At 36.9% G+C, this 26,021-nt stretch overlaps 3 protein-coding genes across 11 annotated transcripts in view; 2 read left to right on the top strand and 1 right to left on the bottom strand.

Moving 5' to 3' along the window:
• Positions 1-11,586, bottom strand: part of kansl1a (KAT8 regulatory NSL complex subunit 1a) — a 39,634-nt gene extending 28,048 nt beyond the window's left edge. For all 6 annotated transcript variants that reach the window (XR_012387793.1, XR_012387794.1, XM_687847.11 and 3 more), the window contains exons 1-2: positions 11,147-11,586; positions 6,014-7,405 (exon numbers count right to left, since the gene is read on the bottom strand). Coding sequence is in view for 4 of the 6 variants with exons in the window: in XM_687847.11 (XP_692939.6) it covers positions 6,014-7,335 (1,322 nt within the window). In the remaining 2 variants the exon portion in view is untranslated. The remainder of the gene's footprint in view (positions 1-6,013; positions 7,406-11,146) is intronic.
• The window catches only part of fra10ac1 (FRA10A associated CGG repeat 1), an 855,621-nt gene that overhangs the window by 536,741 nt on the left and 292,859 nt on the right, over positions 1-26,021 (top strand). The window lies entirely within an intron of this gene.
• The window catches only part of brsk1a (BR serine/threonine kinase 1a), a 32,157-nt gene continuing 30,437 nt past the window's right edge, over positions 24,302-26,021 (top strand). For all 4 annotated transcript variants that reach the window (XM_017358499.4, XM_073918114.1, XM_688031.9 and 1 more), the window contains exons 1-2: positions 24,302-25,109; positions 25,210-25,304. In XM_017358499.4, coding sequence (XP_017213988.1) covers positions 25,025-25,109; positions 25,210-25,304 — 180 coding nt within the window. In that variant the 5' untranslated portion in view covers positions 24,302-25,024. The remainder of the gene's footprint in view (positions 25,110-25,209; positions 25,305-26,021) is intronic.

The following is a 26,021-nucleotide window of genomic DNA, read 5'->3' as shown; positions in this document are numbered from 1 at the left end:
GACATCCAAAATCTGTATTCACGGACGCCTGATTATTTAGGCCAAAGGTGCAAAGTCAACACAGCAAGCTGCTAAACGGCTCCTTTTAAAACGGCTTTCATTAATAAATCATCCTAAAGATTCTGACACAGCTTTCCCACGTTATCTCCTCCAATATTAAATCAGATGATGTGGTTCTCCGAGAATAAAACTGCCAAGAAACAGAATTTCAGCAATAGGAAACTTAAGATATACAGCTCTGTTTACCAACACAAGTCAGAATTATGTGCAAATGCTCTCGATACATAAACAGATCATTTTGATCCGTGTATACGCAAAAGAAAAAAAGAATGAACACTTTACACATGAATGTGAAACTAAAAAAAAAAAAAATTAAGATTTTCTGTTTATAAATCCATCACCTGTGGTTTACTTTGATTTTAATATTAACCAAAACATCAGGGTTCTCTGTTTCACCCTTGATGAATCAGACTGTCCCTGAGGGCCAAACAGGAAATTTAACCTTGCTTAAGTTTTCAAATAAGCCGGGGAGGACAGCCAAAATGACTTTAGACTAGACTCCGCTATGACAACAAGATCTATGATCTCACTGTACAAACAAGGTCGAAGTGGAAATTAACAGTAACTCTCCACAAGGTTCAGGGCAGGAACACACAGGCCTAATGTCACAAACATGCCCCCACGCTCCCTTGGGGCTCCCGTGAACCGTCCTCATATAATGTGCCTCTTTCATGATGCTGTGCAATGGTTTGAGAACTGCACATCATATCTTTCAGTATCTATATCTCAATGTGCAAATATGCAGTAGTCACAGTGCAGAAGCAATGTTGAGTGACCGTACGTTCACACCGAAAGCGGCGAGAGCGTCAAAGTAGCCGGAAGTCATTCATTTTCAATGAGTGCCGGCGGCGATAGGTGACGATAAGCGGCGAGGAGCAGCGCGGCGCGTCTTCGCCGGCGTGAGCGTCGAGGAGAGTTGAAATGAAGTCAACTTTATGGTAATGAGAAATGACGCGGTTCGGCGACAAGCAATCAGAATAAAGACGTCCACCGCTTGATAGCAGTTCAGGGAACACAGACCTGTGAACTTTGGTTCCGACCACAGTTGTTCCCAAGGGTTTGATTATTGCGGTCGCCGGATTTCCAATTATTTACAATGTTTTCTTACAGGAACATTAAATAAGTTACTGGCGAGTTACTGATGTTCATTAATGTTATATAAATTTATCTTAAAAAAGCGGGAATCTCACGCGATGTGACCGTACAAAACAGTACTGCTGCTTCAGGATATTTCAGACATATGGACACATATTGGATAAATAGAGCAAAGCCACACCACATGCAACTTGATCTTCCATTGTTATATGAATTTGATAAGAAGTGCGCAACATTTTCACGCTAAAAACATGTCTTATGCAGGAATGTAACTGATAATGCTGCAACGGCTCCTTTAAAGTACGAGATCAATGTAGCGATTTTTGACGCTCTCGCGCCGGAGCTGAAGGCAGACAGCGTTGTCGCCAGGGCGGCCAGAGCCACCTTGGACGCTCTCGCCGCTTTCGGTGTGAACGTACGGTAAGGATTTTAATTAACCAAGAAACAGTTCAGAATACAAACAAAGTTTGACTAATAAGCTATTAAGTTAACTGAAACCATCTCGGCACAAAACATTATCAAATTTGTAGCTTTAGCAAACATTAGTAATATTATTGCAATAAAGACCTAACAGTGTGTTTTATATTTGATTACATTGCATTGCTAATTTACCTTAATGTTGTTAGACTATGTAGAAAACCAGAGCAGGGACTGTCTATTTCATGTATTATCTTAGGTCTACTGTGTTTATTTATGCTTGAAATTGGTTTATTGTATTTTAGAATAAACACACTCCCAACAAAATGATCACAATAAAAGTAAAATTGAGAATTCTTTTCAAATACAGTTATGCAAATCATCTTGTGAAATGACAATGATTTCCCAATATCCATCACTGAAAAAGCAAATATTAAAAGGTCAGTTTTTTTCTAATATCGTGCAGCCCTAGTTTGATGACTAATTTAAAAGGAGCATTCTAATTCACATACGTGCACTTTAGTCTTTGCCAGTGTACAGTATACGAAGTGCACAAAGTTCTCTATGAAAATTCACAAAACTCTTTTCCAGAGTATCAGGAAGGTGAGAGGCAGAGTTCATATACTGGAGCTGCACAATTAATAGAAAAAAGATCGCGATCTCGATTCGACCCCCTAGACAATATTAATCCAGCATTTCTACGATTCTGCCAAGCATATTTTCAAGTTCAGGAGAGAAGCAAAGGCGGCTGCACGAGACTTTTCATTGTTTCACACATGTTGCGCAGCAACATGGACAACTCCAAATAAAGTTAAAAGAGTCACATACTGTATTTATAAGGTATAATTCACCTAAAAATGTCATTTTTGTCTTCATATAATGCTGTATTTGCGGCCGGGATATCACACGTGACGTGAGCTGCTGACTGTGCGGGCGCGCGCCCTACTTAATGATAGACGTGCGCGCGTCTACTTTAGTGAACAGAACCTGCATATGCTGTGAGTAACAGGTAATAAAGTTGTAAATAATATTCAGTTTGTGGCACAGAGTGATCATTTGAGAGCCGCGCGGGAAGTATGAACAGCACTCAGCAGTGAAAATGAAACCGAAAGCGCGCACATTATTTAAATAACCATATCGCATTTCAGAGTTATGACTGCAACAAACATTTGATAAGTTTTTCTTTCATAGCGAACACACAGCTGTGCATGAAAATAAATGTTTACAGTGTCAGTATAACTACTCTAGCCAATATAATGTTGATTTTACCAGTGAATTAAATGGTCTAATAACAGATTGCAATATAGGCCTATATCTCAAACATAATTCAACACCAGAATTATTATGAGTAGAATATAAATATTTATAGAAACCAGTAGACCTACACATAATATTAATATTGTTGTTTTACCATATGTTTGAGAAAAAAACAATAATCTCATTTTAAGCTTTATTTTACATCTACAGAATCGTGAGAAAATTGTGATCTTTATTTTAAGCAAAAAAAAATTTGCTTTTTCATTTTAGCCAGAATCGTGCAGCTCTATCTAAACTGTAGAGTGCACAGAGCACTGTTACTGGACATCTGGGACACATATAAATGCTCTGTGTTCCAAAGCCAATCCCAGCACGAATATATATGAAGAAATTCAACCAAAAGGATGGACACTGAATCAAAAAATCCAATATATAAATATTTTATATAAGCAATCTAATGCAGGCATAGACCAGGGGTGTCTAAACTCAGTCCTGGAGGGCCGGTGTCCTGCTGGAAGTTTTAGTTTACCTAGAAAGAGCTTCATTAGCTGGTTCAGGTGTATTTAATTGGGATTATAACTAAAATATGCAGGACACTGGCCCTCCAGGACCAAGCTTGGCCACCCCTGCCATAGGCAATCTAAATCTGAATATGCTTAAACTGTACAAGTAAACAATTTTCTAATGGTAAAAATAACTGAAATTAAACTGGTTTCAGATCTATTTCTTATTGAGTTGACTTAAGGCTGATTCATAATTGACACTGATGCGCACCTCTCAAAATATTTAACAACACATTGCAATGTAGCTCAAGCTCTGTGTATAAATGCACAACTACACACTATGCATGCGCCGTGGGTCACGCCAATCACTTGACACAGTGTCAATAAGCCTAAAGAGGATGCTCACTTTGGACCCTTTCATTTCCGATATGTTTTTGTATTCTACTGTGCTGCTGAGATTAGAGCTGTGGCAATACATCCATCGAGAAAAGATTCTGCTACAATTCTGAGTATCTCTAAGTGTGTTTATACACTAGTACTAGGTCCGCACCTAGGTTCGTTTGACATCAGAGTACGGTATGTTTAGCTAGTGTGAAAGTGTCTTCTGAACTCGGGTGCGCACCCACAAACTGTACCCAAGTCTGCCTGAAAGAGGTGGCCTGGGGTACGGTTCACGCAAACTCTGGTACGGTTCACTTCTGGTGTATATGCAATTGTACCAAGTAACAGAAGTGAACAGCCAACTGTACAACAAACTTTAGTTTTCATAACGTTCATGCATGTTTGTGTGTATATCAAGTACTGTACCTTGGAGACAAGCAGACTGAGCCTAGGCAAACATAGTGATAATGTCCTCCAAAAAACGCTTCTGTAGACATTGGGTTTATTATATTTTTGCAGCAGATAGACAAGGGTCGCTTTCTGTATGTCTAAAACCAAAAGATTTAGTAAAAGCAGAATGACAGTGCACACGTCTTTACGTCATCAGCAGCTCGATGATGCAAGCGTAATGGGGTTGAGAAGGAAAAAAGACTGTGTGAATCACAAAACAACCGAGAAGATGGCAAGGGGGGGACAATCGAACTTGGGTACGGTCCAGGCAATTAAACCAAGTGTAAAAGCACCCTAAATGCATTACGATTCTCTCTTGAATCAATTCTACACTTTACAAATAGCCATACTCTGCTTGCGTCCAATGTTTACATGAAGTTTACATGAATCACAAGTTTATTCACAGTAGTGCCGAGTTCAGGTTGCATGACTATCTGAGCTAGCGTTTCGTCGCTGCTTTGTTTACACTGCAAGATGGATCGGCGACAGGGACTTTCACATTGCATGACTTTACTATAGGAAGAATCGCCGACAACTTCGTCCAAACGACGTCTCACAGCCAAAAACATGTAGTATATCTATTGTCATTAACTACATAATGAGAAGAAGCCTTTAATGGGGTAGAACATGTACATGTTTGCTCACCTGGGTTTCAAGGGAATTAGCCATTTCTCCTCAACGTTGATAATAAACTAATTTCTTTCTGTATGAAACGTCAAACAGACACGGTTGCTCCTGAATCCTGTCAAACCTCCACTAGTTTTTCCTCCATTTCGTGGGTCCAAATAAACAGAAAAAGAGCGCTTTTAACTTCTCCTCCTGCCTCCCGCTGGCCTGCAGCAGGTATACACACACACACGCAAGTGAAAGCTGCTCTCTCATTGGCTGTAGGCGATCGCTGATGTTATTTTCAGTCAAAACTCAATTCACACGACATGATTTGAATCGCCGACAGCTCCAGATATTTAGCACACCAAATATCTCACAGGCATCAGCGACTCATCGGCGATTCTCTCAGATCGCATCTTTGAAAGTTCATCCAGTGTGATTGTCACTCACATGCACGAGCAGCGATTTGCCTGTGATTTCAGGCATTTGTCGGCGATTTCTCAAAACCTGTCATCGAGATAAAAATCTGGGCTAAAATCACGCAGTCTAAACTAGGCATAAGCTGTTTACATTCATTTCATTTAAATCTCAATTCACATCACTCAGCCAAGCAATCAAGTGCTTGTGAGCATGAGTATAGTTAAAAAATCATCTAGAATGTCATCTGCTGTTTTAAAACTGAGCTCAGAATCAATTCAAGAGAATCACGATGCATTATGGAAACCTCAGAATTGATGCAGAATCATTTCTTGATTCGATTCGTCGCCACAGATCTGCTATAAATGTGCCTCACGCATAATGGCACTGAAGTTATAAGCCCACAATTCTATCAACAGGATTTTATCCCTCTACTCCACAGTTCACATCTCGCCTTTTCCAAAGCTTATATAAACATTGTGCTGCAACGCTGCTAATTTCTCTGATAATTTACAATAAAACTGAATTAATGGCATTTTGTTCTCCACCGATACATCTGAGTGTAACAAATTATTAAAAAAGACAAGCATTAAGATTTGTGGCACTTTGAGCAGTTGGTAAATGGATGTTGATATGAAAGAGTTGCGCTCAAAAGTGGAGTCAGATGACTGTGAGCTTGTGAAAGCAAATTGAACTAGACTAAATGATTGGAAAAGCCTCGAAAATTCAAATTATTACAAGTCAAAACATCAATCAACAGGGTGAGGTTTAACTTTCTGATTTAAAACCAAGCTTAATCTAAAAACAAAAGTTTTAAGACTTACAGTTTAATGTGACACTGTTCGACGTCCACCCTGGCCAGCTCATCCTCCTCTACGTCGCTCTCTCCTCCTGAACTGCTCTCGGTGGCATCAGAGTCAAACTGACTCTCTGCTGCATGCAGATGTGTGGTGCCGCTGAGATGCAGACTATCCAGCTCTGACGCCACCCTGCCACCCTTCAAAAACCGATTCAAATGATGTGCGTGCGTTTCCACTGAAGTGCGTGACCCTCTCCAGGCTCCAGGGTCTCCTCTACGACTAGATGTTGGGGTCAGAGTACGCTCAAGAAAACCAGAGAGCTGCTGTTTGAAATGCCGCTCCACCTGCTTGGCCTGTACCACCTGCAGCCGCTTGCGGAGACGCAGCAGGCGGCTCTCGATGTCTGTTTGCCTCTGTTGGCTCTGCTTGGCCCGATCCCGGAGCAGTACCTCCAAGTTGGGTGTCGGTATGGTCGAGTCATCCTGAACTGGGGATGAGCTACGAGACGAGGGGCAGTTTTCAAAGCTGACATCATTGTTGCTGTTTGTTTCGATGCGCAGTCCACCAACAGGAGTCCCTGGTTCTGCTTTGACCTCTGCACTTTCAGTCAAAGCAGTAAGCTCCCTGTGTGATGACACACCTTGAATGCTCGGTGTCGAATTCTGTTGTGGCTTCACATCTCCATTCTGTCCAGACTTTGACTTTGAGGACACGGATAGCAAAGCTTCCCCGTTGGTGGATGGTTGGTTGCTGTCTCCATTGACTGTGGCGACGCTACCTTTCTCCGCCACCGCAGCTCTAGGCACAGCCACTTTCTTGGAGAGTCCGTTCACAGGCACCATGGTACTCCCAGCTCCGCCACCGTTGACCAGGCTCTTCAGTTGACCTCCAGTCAGCTCAAGATGGTGACGCTTGCGCAGAAGAAAGTCTCCGCCTGCAGCAGCGCTTGGAAATATGGAGCCGCTTAACAGGCCGTGGCTCTTTAGCACTGACTGCTTAATGAGGACACCTTGCAGCTTCAGCGACTCCTTGACTTTGGTGGATGAGGGCAATGGTTTGACATCAGAGCACAAGTAAGGTGCCAGCTTGCCCAGAGATGGGGCTTTAGACAGGGGATCCTGATCCTTGACGCTGTGGTAATGGGTGTCGTTGGAATTGATGTGACACTTGCCGTTGCTGTGGCTTCCGGCGGAGTCCGAGACGGAGTCTGAGATGAGGATGTTGCTGGCGTTGCTGTTGTTCTCTGTGCTGCCGGGGGACAGGGTGGACGAGGGAGAGGCGAGTTTGAAGCGGATGTGGCGGGCTTCGGCTGGGGCGTCAGTCAGAGCGGGCGCCATCGCAGCCATGCAGGGCCAGGGAAGGGGCACGGCAGCCTGCACCTCTAATCCTTCACTCCAGCCCACCTACACAGCCTGGCTACACAGCACAAAAAAAAAAACAAGATTTAGGAGACCGCGGATAATCAGAACATTTGTAAACATGTTTCATCACTATACTGATTTTAATTAACTTTTAATAATGTTCTGCAGAGAACAAGTACATTTCATTTCACCAAAGAGAAAAAAAAACAACAGATTTAGACAATCCAGAGAAGCAGCTCGACAAATGCATTGCTATAACCTGCCTATTAAAATGCAATAATTGAGTGTTTTACCATTTATTCAACTGAACTTTTTTGAAAATATCATTAATTAGAGATTTTAAGAAAACGTGATTTAGTGCAACTTATTTAATGCATCAGATTTTGGAGCCTTTTAATAGTAAAATACTTTAAAACACAGCTCCAGGGTAGGTTCAATATTCTTTGTCTGTAACTGAGGCCCAAGATCATAAGTTTAGATATGATACTGGAAGTGATACTGGTCTCACGGTTCGGTTACGATTATCATGCCATCGATTCGGTTCAATTCGATATCTCTCATTCAAACACATTCACAAACATAGACAGCATCAAACAAACACACACACGCACACACACAAACAAACACACTTAAGCCCTTGCAACAGGGAGAGCTCGCGCTGAGCAGAAAAACGAAAAAAAAAAAAAAACGAAAAAGATAAGCACTTTTCCGACGGTCCCTTACAGAGAGCTCCTCTCAGCGCGAGCTCTGCCGGCTAAAGTAAACGCAGACTGCGAGGGCTTAAACGGAGCAGTGCTCGTAATGTCGAGCGAAAAAAAGAAAGACAGCTGTGAAACATAACCAGCTTTGTCTTTCTGTAGGAAACACACTTTAGATCTTTTTAGGGTAAGCGTTTGTTGAGTTATTGCCGTCTGTAACTGAAAGTGTGTCAGGAAAATCGAAAACAAAACCAACCGAAGCGCGCTCATTTCTGGCGCCCCACTGGATATACAGCGCCCTAAGCATTTGCCTATGGTGCCTATGCCACGGGCCGGCCCTAAGTTGGCTGAGTGTTGTAAAAAATGGCGCTCACCTCCCTCGCGACAGAGCGCATCGGAGATAAATGACGTCACTACATAATAACCGGTTATGGTTATTACTGAATCGATACCGAATTGTCTGCGTCTGCATCGCGGTGCACCGAAGAAACAATTAATTTTGACACCCCTAATATATATATATATATATATATATATATATATATATATATATATATATATATATATATATATATATTCGACAGTAAAGACTATTAACAACTATTAACATCATGCATTAAAGTAAATGAGAAAAGCAGTTTGCAATCCACTGAACTTCAGTGATCTGTTAAAACAAGATATCAGATGGGAATATTTTCATGAAATCTTATCACAGATGATATCTTAAGATGTTTTTTACAGCAGGGCCAAGAGCACAACCCATTTGGAGCCTCAAATTCGGGAAGCATTCATGAGCAAAAATACCTGAAACACAACTGCACCCTCTGACCAATATTCCTTCTTCAAAGCTCAAGCCTGCAGCATAATTAGCTTTGGAACAAGGAACATAGTTTTGGGAGGGAAACTCCTTGGAATAACATGAACCATTGAACCAATCACAACAAGAACAGGAAAGCGCATTAAACAATAAATGGGTCAACTGTGCTAAAATATTGACTTGAGCTAAATTTGTCTCAATCCAATGCATAAACACAAAGAAATACAGGCCAGAAGATAACTAGAGATAACAGAGTGAATGAACACAAAACAGGAATTCATGTTATCGGCGATTGTTAGTTGAATTTTATCTGGCCTGATGCTCTTAACCTCAAAGCAAAAAAAGGGAATGAGAACTCGTTGACCTCAACTGAGAGGAGACCATTACCACAGGAGTTAGTAGGGAAAGACCGGCTCTACTCAAGCTTATGTAAGAGCCAGCGAGCCTCCTCATTGTCCCCTCCTCCTCAGCAGACCATCTGTGTCAACGGAATTAGGGATATGCCTTTAGGCCTCGACAGATAAGAGACTATCTCTGAGTATGAGTATGTAGAAGGTTCGGCTCATGAATGCCTTACAATAACCATACCTCAACTGCAGAAAAAAGACGCTTATGAATTTTACAACTAATACGGATGGAATTTCAATTCAGCAATGGTACGCCATATTACTTGCCAGTAGTCTTGAATGAAAAGTAAACCCAGCTAAAAGAATAGCTCACCCAAAAATGTAAATTTACTCATCCTCAAGTGATTCCAAACCTTTACAGGTTTTTTTTTCTTCTGTTAAACACTAGTTATTTTAAAAAGATGTTAGACAACTGTAACCACTGACTTCCATAGTAGAATAAACAAATACTATGGAAGTCAATGGTTACAGGTTTCCAGCATTTTTCTAAATAACTTCTTTTGGGTTCAATACAAGACAGAAACTCAACCAGGTTTGAAACAAATGAATGATGAGCAAATGATAGCAAAATATTCAGTTTTAGGTGAACGGCTTTAATTAGGCAAAGCTTTATTTATCCCAATACTGCACGTGATAATACATGATGTGTACTAACCTTAACTAATATATATATATATATATATATATATATATATATATATATATATATATATATATATATATATATATATATATATATATACACAATTGCGTGACATCTGATGAAACTGGTCATGTGATGTCAACATGGTGGTGCCCATGAGGGGGCGACCCGCTGCATACGAAATCAAACGGCTTTTTCATCAACACAAATGCTTAAGTAATACTCAATTTCTTTATAACCAATTACTGAGAGCAACTTTTATCCATAAACATGAAAACATAACACAATACCAACATATATAACAAGATATATATAACAACATACACACAGCGTGTATCGCCTGAGAGTTATTTGAAGCACCTAACTAGGTTAATATGTCAAAGTAGTAAACAAGACAAATCCGGTAAAGGTTTACCAAAGAATGAGTGAACCAAGTGAAGGTGAAGCACTCAAGGTCTGAGTTATGAATAAAGTCAAATTATTCATCCGCATGACTGCGATAAGAGCTCTTCAGTACAATTAAAAGGAAGTCTTACAGGAACAACGCACTTCAGATCGATAAAAATAAAAACGTGTAAAGGGTAAGAGTTAATAAACGTTCACAAAAGCAAACACAATAACTAACGTTGATGTCCAGCTCACTACATTTTAAAAGCACAAGGCAATTCTCTGAGTTATGCTTGGAAACAGACCGCATGAACATTTACATCACTTCCGTGCATTAATGAAGGAACTAGTCATGAAATACAGTAGAAGAGGGATAAATCGTTTTAATGCATTGCTGAATGCCTCATACAGTAAGCAGAAGCATTACAGATAATGTGCTCTCACGCGGCCTTGCTTGTTATGCAAGCCATATTTACCACCAATTTTATGTGAACCAACCGGCTTACAGCCAATAAGTTCAGTGCAGTGAAACGAGGACGTGAAATAGCATTTAAACCAGCGTAATACACACGTCCTTTGTCATAATTAGGACGGGAATGAAATAACACAGAGCGCACGCGTGTTTATTGCACGGGCAAGTAGCAGATAGTATTTGTTAAGCAACCGCACGGTCTCTCAAAACGCCGTAAATTAAAATGTACATCAAAACACTTCTGCATTCAACAGCTCGTGGTTAAAGCAGTTAAAATGGAGGCTTGGACGGGTGTGCAGGATTAGGTTTATGTAACATAAGTGCTGCTGCTGCTACAGATCGTCCACTAACAAAGAAAAAGGAGGAACCTACCACGTGACGGGCGCGCGATCCGAGGGAATTTCGGCAACTATTCCACCGACCTTTGGCTTCAACAGCACAATAATGTCACCAAAGCACAAAACCAGCCGTTTGGTCAAGCAGCCCCGCCGCCTTCGCCATATCCGTGTCCGCTTCGTCAAAAAACACCCCGGTTTCAGGAACCCTTTTCGTTATCGGCTCCGGAATCGCGAAATGGGCGATACTAGACAACACCTTGCTGCTGCTGTCCGCTTCTGTGGATTGTGGAAAGCAAATGTATATTTTTTCAGTATATTATGAGTCGATGTTTTGCTCGGGTACGAGTTCTTTTCATAAACGCCTTTATTTACAGATCGGAGGTGCCACAGACCACCGGTTTCGAGATCATTTTCTCATCGTTGGAGGGAGAAACGCACGAAAGATGGCGCCTCGTTCGTCTCCCTTGGATTTGAGCCTGACAAATACAGATGCAGAGCGTGTAGAGAGAAGCCTGTAGGCGGGAGACATGCTCACACCCGCCGCTAGAGTGAGCAGAGCGGCGCTTCAGACAGCGACCGCTGGGGGGCGCCACGAATAGGGACTCGATGGTGTCACTTTTGGGAAAAACACATTGCATGTGCATATGAAGAATGTATGTATATGAGGTCAGAATTATTAGCCCCCCCTGAATTATTAGCCCCCTGTTTATTTTTCCCCAATTTCTGTTTAACAAAGAGAAGATTTTTTTTAACACATTTTTAAACATAATAGTTTAACAACTCAATTCTAATAGCTGATTTATTTTATCTTTGTCATGATGACAGTAAATAATATTTGACTAGATATATTTCAATACCCTTTTATACAGCTTAAAGTGACATTTAAAGACTTAACTAGGTTAATTAGGTTAACTAGGCAGGTTAGGGTAATTTTTCAAGTTATTGTATAATGATATGATAATGATATAATGTTCTGTAGACTATCAGAAAAAAATAGCTTAAAGGGGCTAATAATATTGATCTTAAAATGGCTTTTAAAAAATAAAAACTGCTTTTATTCTAGCTAAATAAAACAAATAAGACTTTTTCCAGAAGAAAATAATATTATCAGACATACTGTGAAAATTTCCTTGCTCTGTTAAACATCATTTGGGAAATATAAAAAAAAATCAAAGGGGGGGGGGGGGGGGGGGGGTGAATAATTCTGACTTTAACTGTATGTTAGGTTTATCCTTGGACCATTTTTATTTGTGTTCATGGCATTTCCCATACATAATCATTACATCAATGATCAAATTTGCTCCAAAGTCTTATTAATATTGTATAGCAAAAAATACATACAAGATGGTCTGATCCTAAATGATCTCATCCAGACTGTTCTGGAAATACTCCACAACATTACAGTCCATGATGTCATGCTGAGCTCATTTAAACAACACACTGACACACACTATCCCACAATCAGGACACAGCATATTATTAGATCATGTATAATGCAATATATATTATATTATATTATATTATATTATATTATATTATATTATATTATATTATATTATATTATATTATATTATATTATATTATAATATATTATATTATATTATATTTTTATATATATTATATCCTATTATATTATATTAAATTATATTATTTCTTATTATATTATTTTTATTATATTATATAATATTATATTATATTTTTATATTATATTTATTGTATTATATTATAATATATCCTATTATATTATATCCTATTATATTATATTATTTTATATTGTCATTCATTTATTCATTTTCTTGTCGGCTTAGTCCCTTTATTAATCCGGGGTCGCCACAGCGGAATGAACCGCTGACTTATCCAGCCGTTTTTTTTTTACACAGCGGATGCCCTTCCAGCCGCAACCCATCTCTGGGAAACTATATTATATAATATAATATTATATAATATTATATAATATTATATTATATTATATTATATTATATTATATTATATTATATTATATTATATTATATTATATTATAATCAGAAAATCTGCCCAATGCAATTATTTATTTATTTATTTATTTATTTATTTATTTATTTCATGTGTGATTTTTCATTTCTAAGCATAAATTACACAATTTATAACTAAATCATTTTAACATAATAATAAAAAATTTAACGTTGTCCGCATTTAAAATCACGTAAGTAAAAGATAAGATTTATATGCATGTTACTGTAGTTGTCTTTCCAGTTTTATAAAAACACGCATCAGTGACATCAGCAGTTAGGAAAAACGTCATATAGACGTGTCGTCACAACTACAAAATAGCGGCACGAAATTAACACTGATGAACGTTAAACCACTGCTCGTATACAAATTAAATAAATTTGTTATTTAGAACTTTATTGTCCAATAATGGGTATATCCGAAATGCTGTCATTTATTTTCTTTCTTTCTTTGTGTTTTATTTTGTAGTTTGCTCTTGATCTTGCAATGGTGCTGTTAAACTGCGCCATCTGCAGTTAGGATGAGAGACTAGACAGAGAACAGGTTTACAGTCCTCCAAACAAATAAAGTGACTAAGCCGAAAAGAAAATGAATGAATGAATGAATGAATGAATAGTTTAAACAAGCAACAAAACTATTTATTTGAGTGAAGATAACAAAACAAAATAACAAAACATAAACCTCCAATTAAACATCTCCATTAAGTTAAAATGAGTCGTTTTAAAACATTTAACATCCTTTAAAACAATGACAAAAATGATTCATTGTGTTTACCAGAGTTTTTTTTTTTTAAGTAAGTGGTTTTAAACATCTTATATGGACTTAAACATTACTAAATTTATTTCGTTTGTTTAAAATCAGCCTATATCAACTCATTGCAACCACTAAGCTTATTTTAAATCCAATAAATCATTTGTTTTCAAAAAACAAACATTCACTGCAACATTCAGGTCCAAACTGAAACCTTTCAGATGTTAAAACCATGAAAATACATGTACCTGTACAATTTGTGATGTTCTGCAGGTTTTCCAAGGCTGTCTAAGAAAAAAAAAACCTGCAGAACACCAGAAATGGTTGAACAGTACATATATATATATATATTCATGATTAGTCAATAAACCTTTACACACGGCTCTGAAACTGCTCTGAGGTTTAATTCCAGTGAGGTTAGTTTTGCCCGTTCGGGTCACCTTTACTATTCGTCTTCTGGCCTCTGACACTCTTCTGCAGGCTGTTTCTGCTCCTCCTTCCCTCCCACACGTTGAGAAGTAACCCTATATATATTAGAGGATCACTGTGTGCTTCCTTACAGGCTCTCCTCAGCTCACTACAGCACGAGTCACACACAGACAGACAGATAGACACAAAGATGCCAGAAGAAGTTCCTGCTCAGTGCAAACTCCCCAAAGAGGAGCTGGACAAATGGTGAGTCAATAATGCAACATTTAGAGGTCAACACTTTAAGCTTATCTGTTTTTTTTATTATTATTATTATTGTTTTTTTTTACTGGAAATGTACATGCTTTAAATGAAGAAACTCATCAATACTGATTACAAAACCACTGTGTACACTGGTGATCAAAAGCGCAGACGATTAATACTAACTCAGTTTTTTAAAAGACCCTCATTGCTAACAAAATGACAATAAAACAGCAGAATTGTGAAATGTTATCACAATGTTGAACAGAACTCTGTACTTATTTTTAAATATCTTGGATTTCCTGTGATGTAAAACTGAATTTTAAGCATCTTACACCTGCAGACACACATGATCTTTGAGAAATCAATCTGATATCAATTTACCAATGTTGAAAACAGCCGTGGGGCGAAACAGTAGCGCAGTAGGTAGTGCTGTTGCTTCACAGCAAGAAGGTCGCTGGGTCGCTGGTTCGAGCCTCGGCTCAGTTGGCGTTTCTGTGTGGAGTTTGCATGTTCTCCTTGCGTTCACGTGGGTTTCCTCCGGGTGCTCTGCTTTCCCGCACAGTCCAAAGACATGCAGTAAAGGTGAATTGGGTAGGCTAAATTGTCCGTAGTGTATGAGTGTGTGGATGTTTCCCAGAGATGGGTTGCGGCTGGAAGGGCATCCGCTGTGTAAAAACTTGATGGATAAGTTGGCGGTTCATTCCACTTTGGCAACCCCGGATTAATAAAGGGACTCGCCGACAAGAGAATGATGATGATGTTGAAAATAGTCGTACTGATCAATATATTAGAGGAAACAATTAACTGCATGACATATACCAAAAGTTTGCAGTAAATAATAATAGTAAATAAAAATACTCTTAATCCAGCAAGTGCTCATTATTTAATTCAAGTGACAGTAAATATGATTGAATTGTTTGCATGTATAAATAAATAATACATAAATACATTTTATGAAAAAAGAAAACAATTATATATATATGCACAGTTGAAGTCAGAATTATTACCCCCCTAATTATTAGTTGCTTATTTTTTTTTCTCAAATTTCTGGTTAATATTATTTTTCAAGACACTTCTATACAGCTTAAAGTGACATTTAAAGGCTTAACTAGGTTAATTAGGCAGGTTAGGGTAATTAGGCAAGTTATTGTATAATGTTGGTTTGTTCTGTAGCATACTGGAAAAAATGAGCTTAAAGTGGCTAATAATATTGACCTTAAATGGTTTTTAAAAAATTAAAAACTGCTTTTATTCTTGCCGAAATAAAACAAATAAGACTTTCTGATAAAAGAAAAGAATAAAAATATAATCAGACATACTGTGAAAATTGCCTTGCTCTGTTAAACATCATTTGGAAAATATTTAAAAAAGAATATTAAATTCAAAGGGGGGCTAATAATTCTGAATATATAAAAGGCGCTGATGAATATATATTCTATAAAACTTTGTGTCAATAAAATGATCCTAAAAATGTATAGAACAAACACCAAGCAGTAAAAACTGTATAGTAAAATCCACTGTTATTATTTAAGCATATTTAAAGGGGTAATTCACCCCAAAATGAAAATTACATCATCATTTACTCACCATTTACTTGGTCCAAACCTTTATGATTTTTTTTTCTGTGTAACACCAATATATTTAGAAAAAAATAAAATGTCGGAAACCGGTAACCCTTTGCTTAGTCTTTGTTTTTTCTACTATGGAAGTCAATGGTTACCGGTTTTTAACATTTTTTAAAATGCCTTCTTTTTTGCTCAACTGAAGAAAGAAACTCATAAAACACTGGAAATAAAATAATATAAATATTGAGTCTCTTTAAGTATGAATTCAGAATGTTTTAATGATTTCTATCAAGTGGCAAGACTGGGTTAATGATGTGGAAAATCGAAAAATCTATTAAAAACTAATAGTTCTTTATAACAGTAATCATTTATCAAATATATTTCATTGACGAGCAGAAGAAAGTTTCTTCAAAATCAAAACAATTTTATTTTATTACATTTAATCTAGAAAGTCATTGAATAAAGAATATCTGTGGTATGCAAATGACAATTTCCGAAACCTCAGTTAAATGTGTGTTGGATACCGAAGTGGATACAAGAGAAGCTTGAGCACATGGTGCGCGGGGTTTGGAAGTGATGATGGAGGTGGAAAATTACACCATGTTGGCCATCATGTTGCTAAGTTAAAGCATGTGTCAGGAGCACATCTCCAGCCCTTTGCAGACACACGTCACAACACTTTCTGATTTCAGACGTTTTCCAGCACTGTGGTTTCACGCATGAATGATTAACCTCTGCAAATGAGTTAACAAAGCAAAGTGCTCTGTTTCTAGGTTAAAAGGTCAGAGGTCAGTGCACTCACACAATGACGCAATACTATAAACTTTACGGTGACTTGCACAAATATTCAAAATGAAGATCTGTTTCTTCACTGATGCAGTCTCTACAAAAAATAAGATCAATAAGTCATGACAGCGTATTTCTAGCATATTAACTCAAGCAAATCATGTTTCTAACGTAATTTAAAAAGTTAGTTTCATTTAATTTAATGAGGTTGATTTGATTCAGCTTCAAAACATTTTTAGTGTATGATTTGCATGTTAGGATGTATAATTCGCAAGTAACAGAGTGTTTATTTAAGTGTCAAATTTATTAACTAACTAATCACATGCACATATGAAATGACTACATTTTTGAAACGAGCGTCTTGTCAGCAAAAGTTGCATAATTTGTGCACAAATACACACGTGTTCACAGCATTCAGAGCAGTATGTCTCTGTTTGATGCCAGATTTAGAGTGAACTTTAAGTAATGTATATCTGTGCTGTAAAAATAGCAGGGTTTTCAATAGACACACACACACACACACACACACGGAGGGTGTGGAGGTGCTCATGGCTCACATTTCAGAGCAGTACCGCAATGTCTGCGTTATTTATGAGGTTAAAGGTGTGTCATGTGCAGATCTACACTAGAATTAACTATTAAGTGTGCAAGAGTTACGCATTATTAAATGATTATTGTTATTTTTTATTATTGGGACTATCGTAAGGCCATCTTGTGGACATGCTAAGTACTGCAAACACAGAAGAAGATATTCTGAATATCTGGAAACATTGACACGTGTGGAAAAACAAACACTATGGAAGTCAAGTACAGAAGCACAGTAAATGTTTATATAATATTTTTTTAGATATGTTGCATAATAACTTTTTTAAACCAAAGGTCACATTTGTTCTATAACTGAACACTTAAAGGATAGTTCATTCAAAAATAAACATCAACTGCTCACCCTTCACTTGTTCAAAACTTTTTTTTACGAATTTCTTTCTCCTGAACAAAAAAAATATATTTTGAAGAAAGCCGAAAACCACTGACTTCCACAGTATTTGTTTTTCCTACTTTGGAAGTCAATGGTTTTTTTCAGCTTTCATCAAAATATATTATTTTATGATCAACAGAAAAAAATCTCACAAAGGTCTGGAACCGCTTGAGGGTGATAATGAATAAATGTACATCTTTGGCTGAATCTGTTTAGAACTGCGTAATAAATAAATAAATGTCAATATTTGGTATGTATGAACCATCATGTCATTTCATTTTCCTTCGGCTTAGTTCCTTTAACCTTTGTTATAGATTAAGAAATTGACTAAGCGAAAAGAAAATTAGTGAAAATTAATAATATTACCCTTGCTTTACTCCAAAAAATAGCTCAAGAGAACTGTTACCACTACATGGTTTAATATTATTGTAACTTAAAAATTCTAAAATGCTGATTAGATTAAACTTTTAAGTTACCAGAATAATTTTATTAAGGTTTCAAAACAGGAAAATATTGATAATTACATCAATTTAAAAATGTCCACGCACTGATGTTTTTTTTTATAATGATAATATGGGACAGTACATGTTTTTGTTTTGTAAAACAATGAAAACCTGTGTTTTTTACAGAAAAAAAAAAAATTACCGAAAAACAAAAATATCGTTGTTAAATGTATTTCTTACAAGCATGAAGATTAAATTTAAAAAACAAACAAAAACTGTAACAATTTCGGCTACTTAATTTATTTGCGGCTCTAAACTTGAAAATGTGCATGGAATTAAGAACATAACACTGGATTTGTTTTTAATTTTAAAATAAAAAACTAACTGAAACAACATTTTTGAGTACTCGACTTATAGATTTAAAGTTTTTGCTATGTAAAAATGCCTCTGATTGAAGAGGAAAATATTTAGCTAACATAATAAAGTTTGTTGTCTGAACTTCATTTTGTTAGATGTTATCGTAATTTCAATAAATTAATGTAAACTGTTGCATTATTTTTGTTTTGTTTTGTCGAAACAAAATTTTTTAGAGTGTATTTTATTCTTTTAAATTTATTTATTTTAGGCTTTGTTCTGTTCTACACTTTTGTTGTTGCTACAGTTTAACCCTTTCCTCTGTATCTCTGTAGATACTCTTTTTAAAAGACTGATCTTATGTAAGAAACAGGATCAGAGGTCACAAATAAGTAATATTAGCAGAAGTTCAGTGACTGAAGATAGTCATTATGAATGGATGTCAAAGGAGAAGCAGCTTCACTGTGCTAATTTAACTACAATTCATGCAAAAACGGCTCATTATTTTAGGAATCAAAATATGAAGGTCATTTTTTCTTTAATTTTTTTTTTACCTAGTTCCTTATTTATCAGGCGTCACCACAGCGGAATGAACCGCTAACTTATCCAGCATATGTTTATGCAGCAGAAACACCCTCACACTATAATTCATATTCACACTATATTCGTATTCACACATACTACGGCCAACTTAGTTCATCTAATTCACCTATAGCGCATGTGTTTGGACTGTGGAGGAAACCAAATGCAAAACTCCACACAGAAACGCCAATTGGTCCAGTCAGGACTTGAACCAGCAACCTTTTGGCTGTGGGGCGACAGTGCTTGCACCACCGTGCCACCCTATATTCAGGTCAAATGTATATTATAGAAAAGAAACTATGTTATCTTACACTCTCAGAAATAACAAGAGCTGTCACGGGGGTGGTACATTTTTGAAAGGTACATATTTCTACTTAAAGAGTCCTTATTGATACCTCAAGGGTACACAACAGTACCTAAGCAGTACAAAAGAGTACCTCTTAAAATGTTTAGCTACTAATATATACCTTTGAGGTTCCAACATATACCCTTTAAGTACAAATATGTACCCTTTGAAAAGGTACCACTCCAGTGACAGCTCACGTACCTTTATTTCTGAGAGTGTATAAGATGCACATAGTGTTATCAATTTTAAAGCTTTTTTTTATTTAACAGAAATTATGTCCAAGTAACATTTAAAATGTTTACAAAAATAATAAACAGGTTTTACAGACAAAAAAATGCTTGTAAAATAAATAGACTTATTAGAAAGTATTTATTCTATGGCTTATCAATGTGATAAAAACAAATCTGTGTGTGTGTGTGTGTTCAGTGTTCAGGGTAAAGGTGCAGAGGCCTGTAAGGAGCTGCTGGAGGCTTTCAATGCCTGTGTGAAGGGAGCCACAGCGGCCTCCTGAGGGGGACATGGATATACATGTATGTACATTTAACACATTTTATTCAATTCTTCTTTCTTACTTTGACTTTTATACTCCTTGAAATGTATCTGCTGTTGAAGTTAGCCCAAATTACAGAAGGTTTTATTGCAGAAGCGTCTGGATGAGGGCATTGATTTGTCCATTCTGATTTTCTTCTGCTATTTTTATCGCAGGTCCTTCCTCTCTGGTCCTCCAGTGTCCTTGCATTCCCTCACTCTGCACTGGACTGAACCATTCGAAGGACAGTGGAAGGGGGTGCAGGAGCTGGAAAGCAGTGGAATTTATTTATTTAGATCGTGAAACGTCTTGCCTCATGTCGTCTGTGTTATTTGTAACTGTGTTGTTGTTTTTGTTGTTTCTGAATTCAGATTTGATGCTGTAAAAAGCACAATGTATTTCATCTGATTTTAAATAAATTATTATCATTGTTTATCATTTATTTTACATTAGTACATCAGATTTGAGCTAGCACTGTCAGATGATTAATCGCAATATACATCACAATATATACATGCGTACTACTGTGTATATTTATGTATAAATACACATACACATACTGTACATAAACTATTAAAATATATAAAATAAATATATTTAGATATATATTTAATTCTTATTTATAATTTGTATTATATCTAAATATGGATATACAAATATATAAACTAATATTTTATCCAATATAGTCATGCATATATTCACACAAAAAATATTCACAAACATATTTAGTAAACATGTATTTGTAAACTTGTAAATTTGTATTAGTAAAATTATGAAACTTTTTTTTTGGCATGCCGTTAATTGTTTGACAGCACTAATTTACACTGATATTTTTTTTGTAATTTTATGGTTTATTTCCGGCAGCTGGGGTGCCGGCATTAAAAAAGTAAAACAATGGCTGTTAAAATACAGAAATTTACCATACAATAACAGATATTATTTTACAGAAACTTACCAGAAATTTATGGACATTTCTGTCATTTAATATCCATTATTTTAGGGTATATTTCTGTAATTTAACGGCCGTTATTTTACTTTTTTTCTGGCAGCCCAGCTGTTGGTAAACCGTAAAATTACTTCTTTTTTTTTCAGTGTAATTTGAACACACCAATCACATTCACAATTAATACATAACTGTGCTGAATACACACATGATGATGAATATATATACAGTGACTCTTTGCAAAAAAAAATAAATGAATAAAATTTAAGGCAAAAAAATTGGCAGGTGTGATTTTACGGTAGAAACCATAAAAGAAATGTCGGTCCCACTTTATATTAAGTGGCCTTAACTAATATGTACTTACACAGGAATAAATACTTTGTTATTGTGTAAATACATGTATTTACTGTGTACTTATGCTTGATTAAATACATGTACGTAATTACATCTGTAATTAACTTCTGTAATTACATTTGTAAATACACTGTTGACCATCCCTTACATTTTAACCCACCCTTAAACCTACCCATACCACCAAACCTGTCCATAACCCAACCTCTATCCCAACTCAAAAGCACCACAAGTGTTCTCAAATACATTATAAACACAGTAAGTACATTGTATTTAATTTTTGATGTAAGTACATAGTAGTTAAGGACACTTAATATAAAGTGGGACTGAAATGTCAACTACAGTATTATTTAATTCTATTTACAGTATTGTATATTTTTACTGTAAAATATACAGTAATATTCCCAATCCTGTCACTCAATTTTTTCAGCACAACTTTAACATATGGTATCATACGGCACAACTCTACAGTAACTACAATTCATATTACAGTTCGGTTTGCCAGTAACTTACTGTAAATCAATTACAGCTAAAATACTGTATTTACATTTATAGCACCATGTACCTTGCTGTATTTGTAGTATTATATATATTTTCACAATGCAACTTTAAAATACAGTAACATACTGTATTGTACTGTATTGTTACATACTGCATGTAAAGTATGTACCGTAACTGTGCTGAAGTAAATTTCAGTTCATACACTCTCAGAAATAAAGGTACAAGAGCTGTCACTGGGGCAGTACCTTTTTAAAAGATACATATTTGTACCTGAAGGGTCCACAATGGTTCCTCAAAGGTACTTTTTAGGTACCTTTTGGCACTAAAATGCACATTTGAGATACCACTGTGGACTCTTTAGTTACAAATATGTATCTTTTGAAAAGATACCACCCCAGTGACAGCTCTTGTACCTTTATTTCTGAGAGTGTATTACAGTTTTTTAACTGTAATATTACAATATTGTGTATTGTACAAAAATCATTATACAATCAGTGTATGTAAATCTGTTTACTCAACTATGAGTCAGTTGAATTCACTACCATTTTTTCTTTATCCTTTATTCCAAGTCCATCAGATTTGAACACATCAATTGCATTCATATTTAAAACTCATGTGCTGACTACATACATGACTTGATGATAATGAATGCAGTAATTGATTTGGCTTTAACTGCAGTGTTCTGCTTGATCTCTTATGCCAAGCACACTAGCATAGTGTTTTTTGAGGCGTGTAGAAGCAGACTGTCAGCACCTTCTAGAGTTTAGGATGCCGCTGACAAAACTGCTGTCATATTTTTCATCACATATTAATTAGCTGTGCATACACAAATGCATAAACAAAATAGTGTTTCGTTTTGATGGTACTGACAGATATAGGACGAAAACGTGTTGAATGGGGTTTATGTTTGAGAGCTGTGACAGAAAATGTAAGCACAAGGCACATTATTATTATTTTAATATTTATTCTGATAATTATTAATAGTCATTTAATCACAGAGCACATGTACTAATGCAACTACTGCAGCAATCAGAAGGCTTGATTTTAATAGCACTAAAGGTAACTACTGAGTTTTTGTAAATAATATTAATAATAATTCCTTACAAGTTGGCGGTTCATTCTGCTGTGGCAACCCCGGATTAATAAAGGGACTAAGCCGACAAGAAAATGAATAATTCCTTACATTTATATGGTGCATTTCTGGACACTTAAAGACTTTACACACATTTTTTTTACACACATTCCACCTAGATGATGCGACTGCAGCCATATTGCTCCAAACCACATGATGGTGGAGAGAGGACAGTGATGAAGCTAGTAATGATATGGGGATGGTCAGAAGGGTTTTTAACAACCACAGAGAGTCAGGACCTCAGTTTAACGTTTCATCCGAAAACTATAATTACATATATTAAATTATTATAAATTTTTTTTCACGAACTATCTGACATAAACCGATGAGCTTTCCTTCAGTAAGCCTTTCTTTAAAATATTTTATTTCAGATAACATCGAACAAGATTTTAGTTGTATAGATTTTAATCAGCAATGATGTTTAAAATATTACTGTTTTTATTATATTTTGAACATATAAACACAGCCTTGGTGAGCATAGATTATTTTAAAGACGTTAAACAAATTGTAATCTAAATATTCAAAAGGAATATACATAACACTGAAATTTTAACAAAATGTAACCCTCCAGCCAACCCCCCTGTTTATAGCTGAATTCTAGAAGTTATACAGAACAATACATTTTAAATCAGTTTAATGTAGTTTTAAAAAAGTTTAAAATATTCATAAGTTTAATTTGTTTCTACTTAAAAAATAAGACACCCAGTATTTTTTCAATTTTTTTATTTATTTAAATTTTTAAATGACCAGCCAAATCCAGCTAAAACCAGCTTGACTAGCCTGGTTTAAGCTGGATATAGCTGGTTTTGGCTGGACTTCCAGCTTGGCTGGGCTGGTCAAGCTGGTTTTAGCTGGTCATCTTCCAGCCTGGCCAGCTAAGACCAGGCTGGAAATGGCTGGAAACCAGCCTGGAAGTGGCCAAAACCTCTTTAAAACCAGCCTGGTCGACCAGCTAATACCAGCCAACCAGCCTAGGCTGGTTGAAGCTGGATTTTTCAGCAGGGATATGAAAACTAATTTCTAATAACTGATTTCTTACATTTATTACAGTAATATTGCACTAAATATTCTCAAGATACTAGTATTCAGCTAAATATCATTTAGGAAATATCTGAAATTCACAGGAGGGCGAATAATTTTGACTTCAGCTGTATGTAATCGAGTATGCTGGTGTATCACCATCTGATGGCATGGCGGTGGCGAGAGGTGCAGTGATGAGGAGGGAGGGCTGATGATGATGAGGAGGAGCAGGAGGAGGGTGTGGGACCCGGATGCTGATGCAAAAGGAACCACAACGGAGAAGAAAATTACGCTTTACAACGCAGAAATAACCACCAAGACGCGCAAGACCCCAGCGAGCACTGCGCAGCCTGTAAATCACCACCAAAAAAAACCCTGTCAGATCTGCGTCCGGCGGATGCGGGACCGGCGGGAGAGGACGCGGGGAGAGACGGATGAGGATGCGGCGCTGCGTGCGGGAGGATGGAGCTCAGCATCAGCACCAGCACCAGCACCAGCCGCAGATGAAGCAGACCTGGATGATAGCAGAGCATCTCCTCACACTGACACACACACTTGCGGATGTGAAGCGGGAATTGATTTACCTGTTTGTTTAACGTATTAAGATTGTGTCAGCCTTACCTGTGATCCAGGCCTGAAGGCGTGCGCGTGTGCGTTCACTTATAAACACTAGTTAGGAGGAGTTTGTCATGCCGTTAGGGTAGATGCATCTAGAAACACCGCGTCCTGCTCAGTGTCTGTGTGTTGAATGAAAAGTCTGATCGATTGAGAAGAGCGACTGCTATTAATGTCTTTCCTGACATCCGAAAGACCAAACGGGCCCGTATGACAGCATTTAGGGCACCCCGAGCTCAACATGGATATATTTCCGGGTTGTTGCAGACCCTTGAGAGATTATTTTATTAAAACTCACCTCAGAATCGGCGGACTGTGGTAATATTGCAGGCTGTAGCGCGGTTAGCAGGAGTCAGGATGTCTAAGGAACTGTCAGTGACCCAGGCAGCTCAGTATGTGGGGCCGTATCGACTGGAAAAGACCCTTGGGAAAGGCCAGACAGGTAAGGAGATGCGGTCTATGCGTTTAATTGCATGTAATAGTCTGTTTTCAAAGCATTTATCGCTGATCAATTGCCTTGTGAATGTCTGCGGTGTCTGTAGGTCTGGTGAAGCTGGGGATTCACTGCATCACCAGCCAAAAAGTAGCCATCAAAATAGTCAACAGAGAAAAACTCTCAGAATCGGTGTTGATGAAGGTAAAGATGGAATAATAAGCTTTAACTTGTCACAGCTGATATTGAAATTAGCATTTAAATGAATTAGCATTTAAAGTACTATGTTTCATCTTGGTATAGGCCTACCTAGGGCTGTGCTATTTGGGAAAAATATCTAATTGCGTTTTTTTTGTTTTTTTTTGACAGATATTGCGATTTGATTTATGATTAAATTCAAACTTCAAGCTGATTTTAATTTATTTCAAGCTTTAGCTCTATAATACGCTGCGGCAACTATTCTGCGACATCATTTAAAAATTACCTGTTTTTGTTTGGTGTCTGTGACTTTAAAAACCCAAATATTATAAAAAAATGTCATGTATTAATTCTTCTATTAATGCTTCTGAAGCGGCAGACGCTATCATCCCACTTGTCAGTGTTTTCCTTTTTTTTATTGTGGGCGGAGTTCAGTTGCGCAATTCTGATTGGTCAGAACGAAAGTGTGCTTACTCAGTTGGCTAGTTATAAAGCTCCGGCCAGATCACATGATTTCGGTATGATTTCCTTGATGTAGGGTGTCGTTAGTGAGTCGTAAATGACAGATGTACGTCGTGACACAAGATTCAATCGTTTCTTCTCGTGTAATGTGGCATAGTTCACGAAAAGCAACACCATGTCTGCAGTGCCTCACGACACCATCGCAGAAAGTCTAGCATGTTTAATTCTTCTTAAGCGTAGCTGACTGTTTTTAAAGCATAT

The sequence above is a fragment of the Danio rerio genome, chromosome 12, assembly GCF_049306965.1.
Source record: "Danio rerio strain Tuebingen ecotype United States chromosome 12, GRCz12tu, whole genome shotgun sequence".
NCBI classification, from domain to species: domain Eukaryota; kingdom Metazoa; phylum Chordata; class Actinopteri; order Cypriniformes; family Danionidae; genus Danio; species Danio rerio.
Note: the sequence above shows the minus strand (reverse complement) of the source record. Positions and strands in the feature narration are given on the sequence as shown.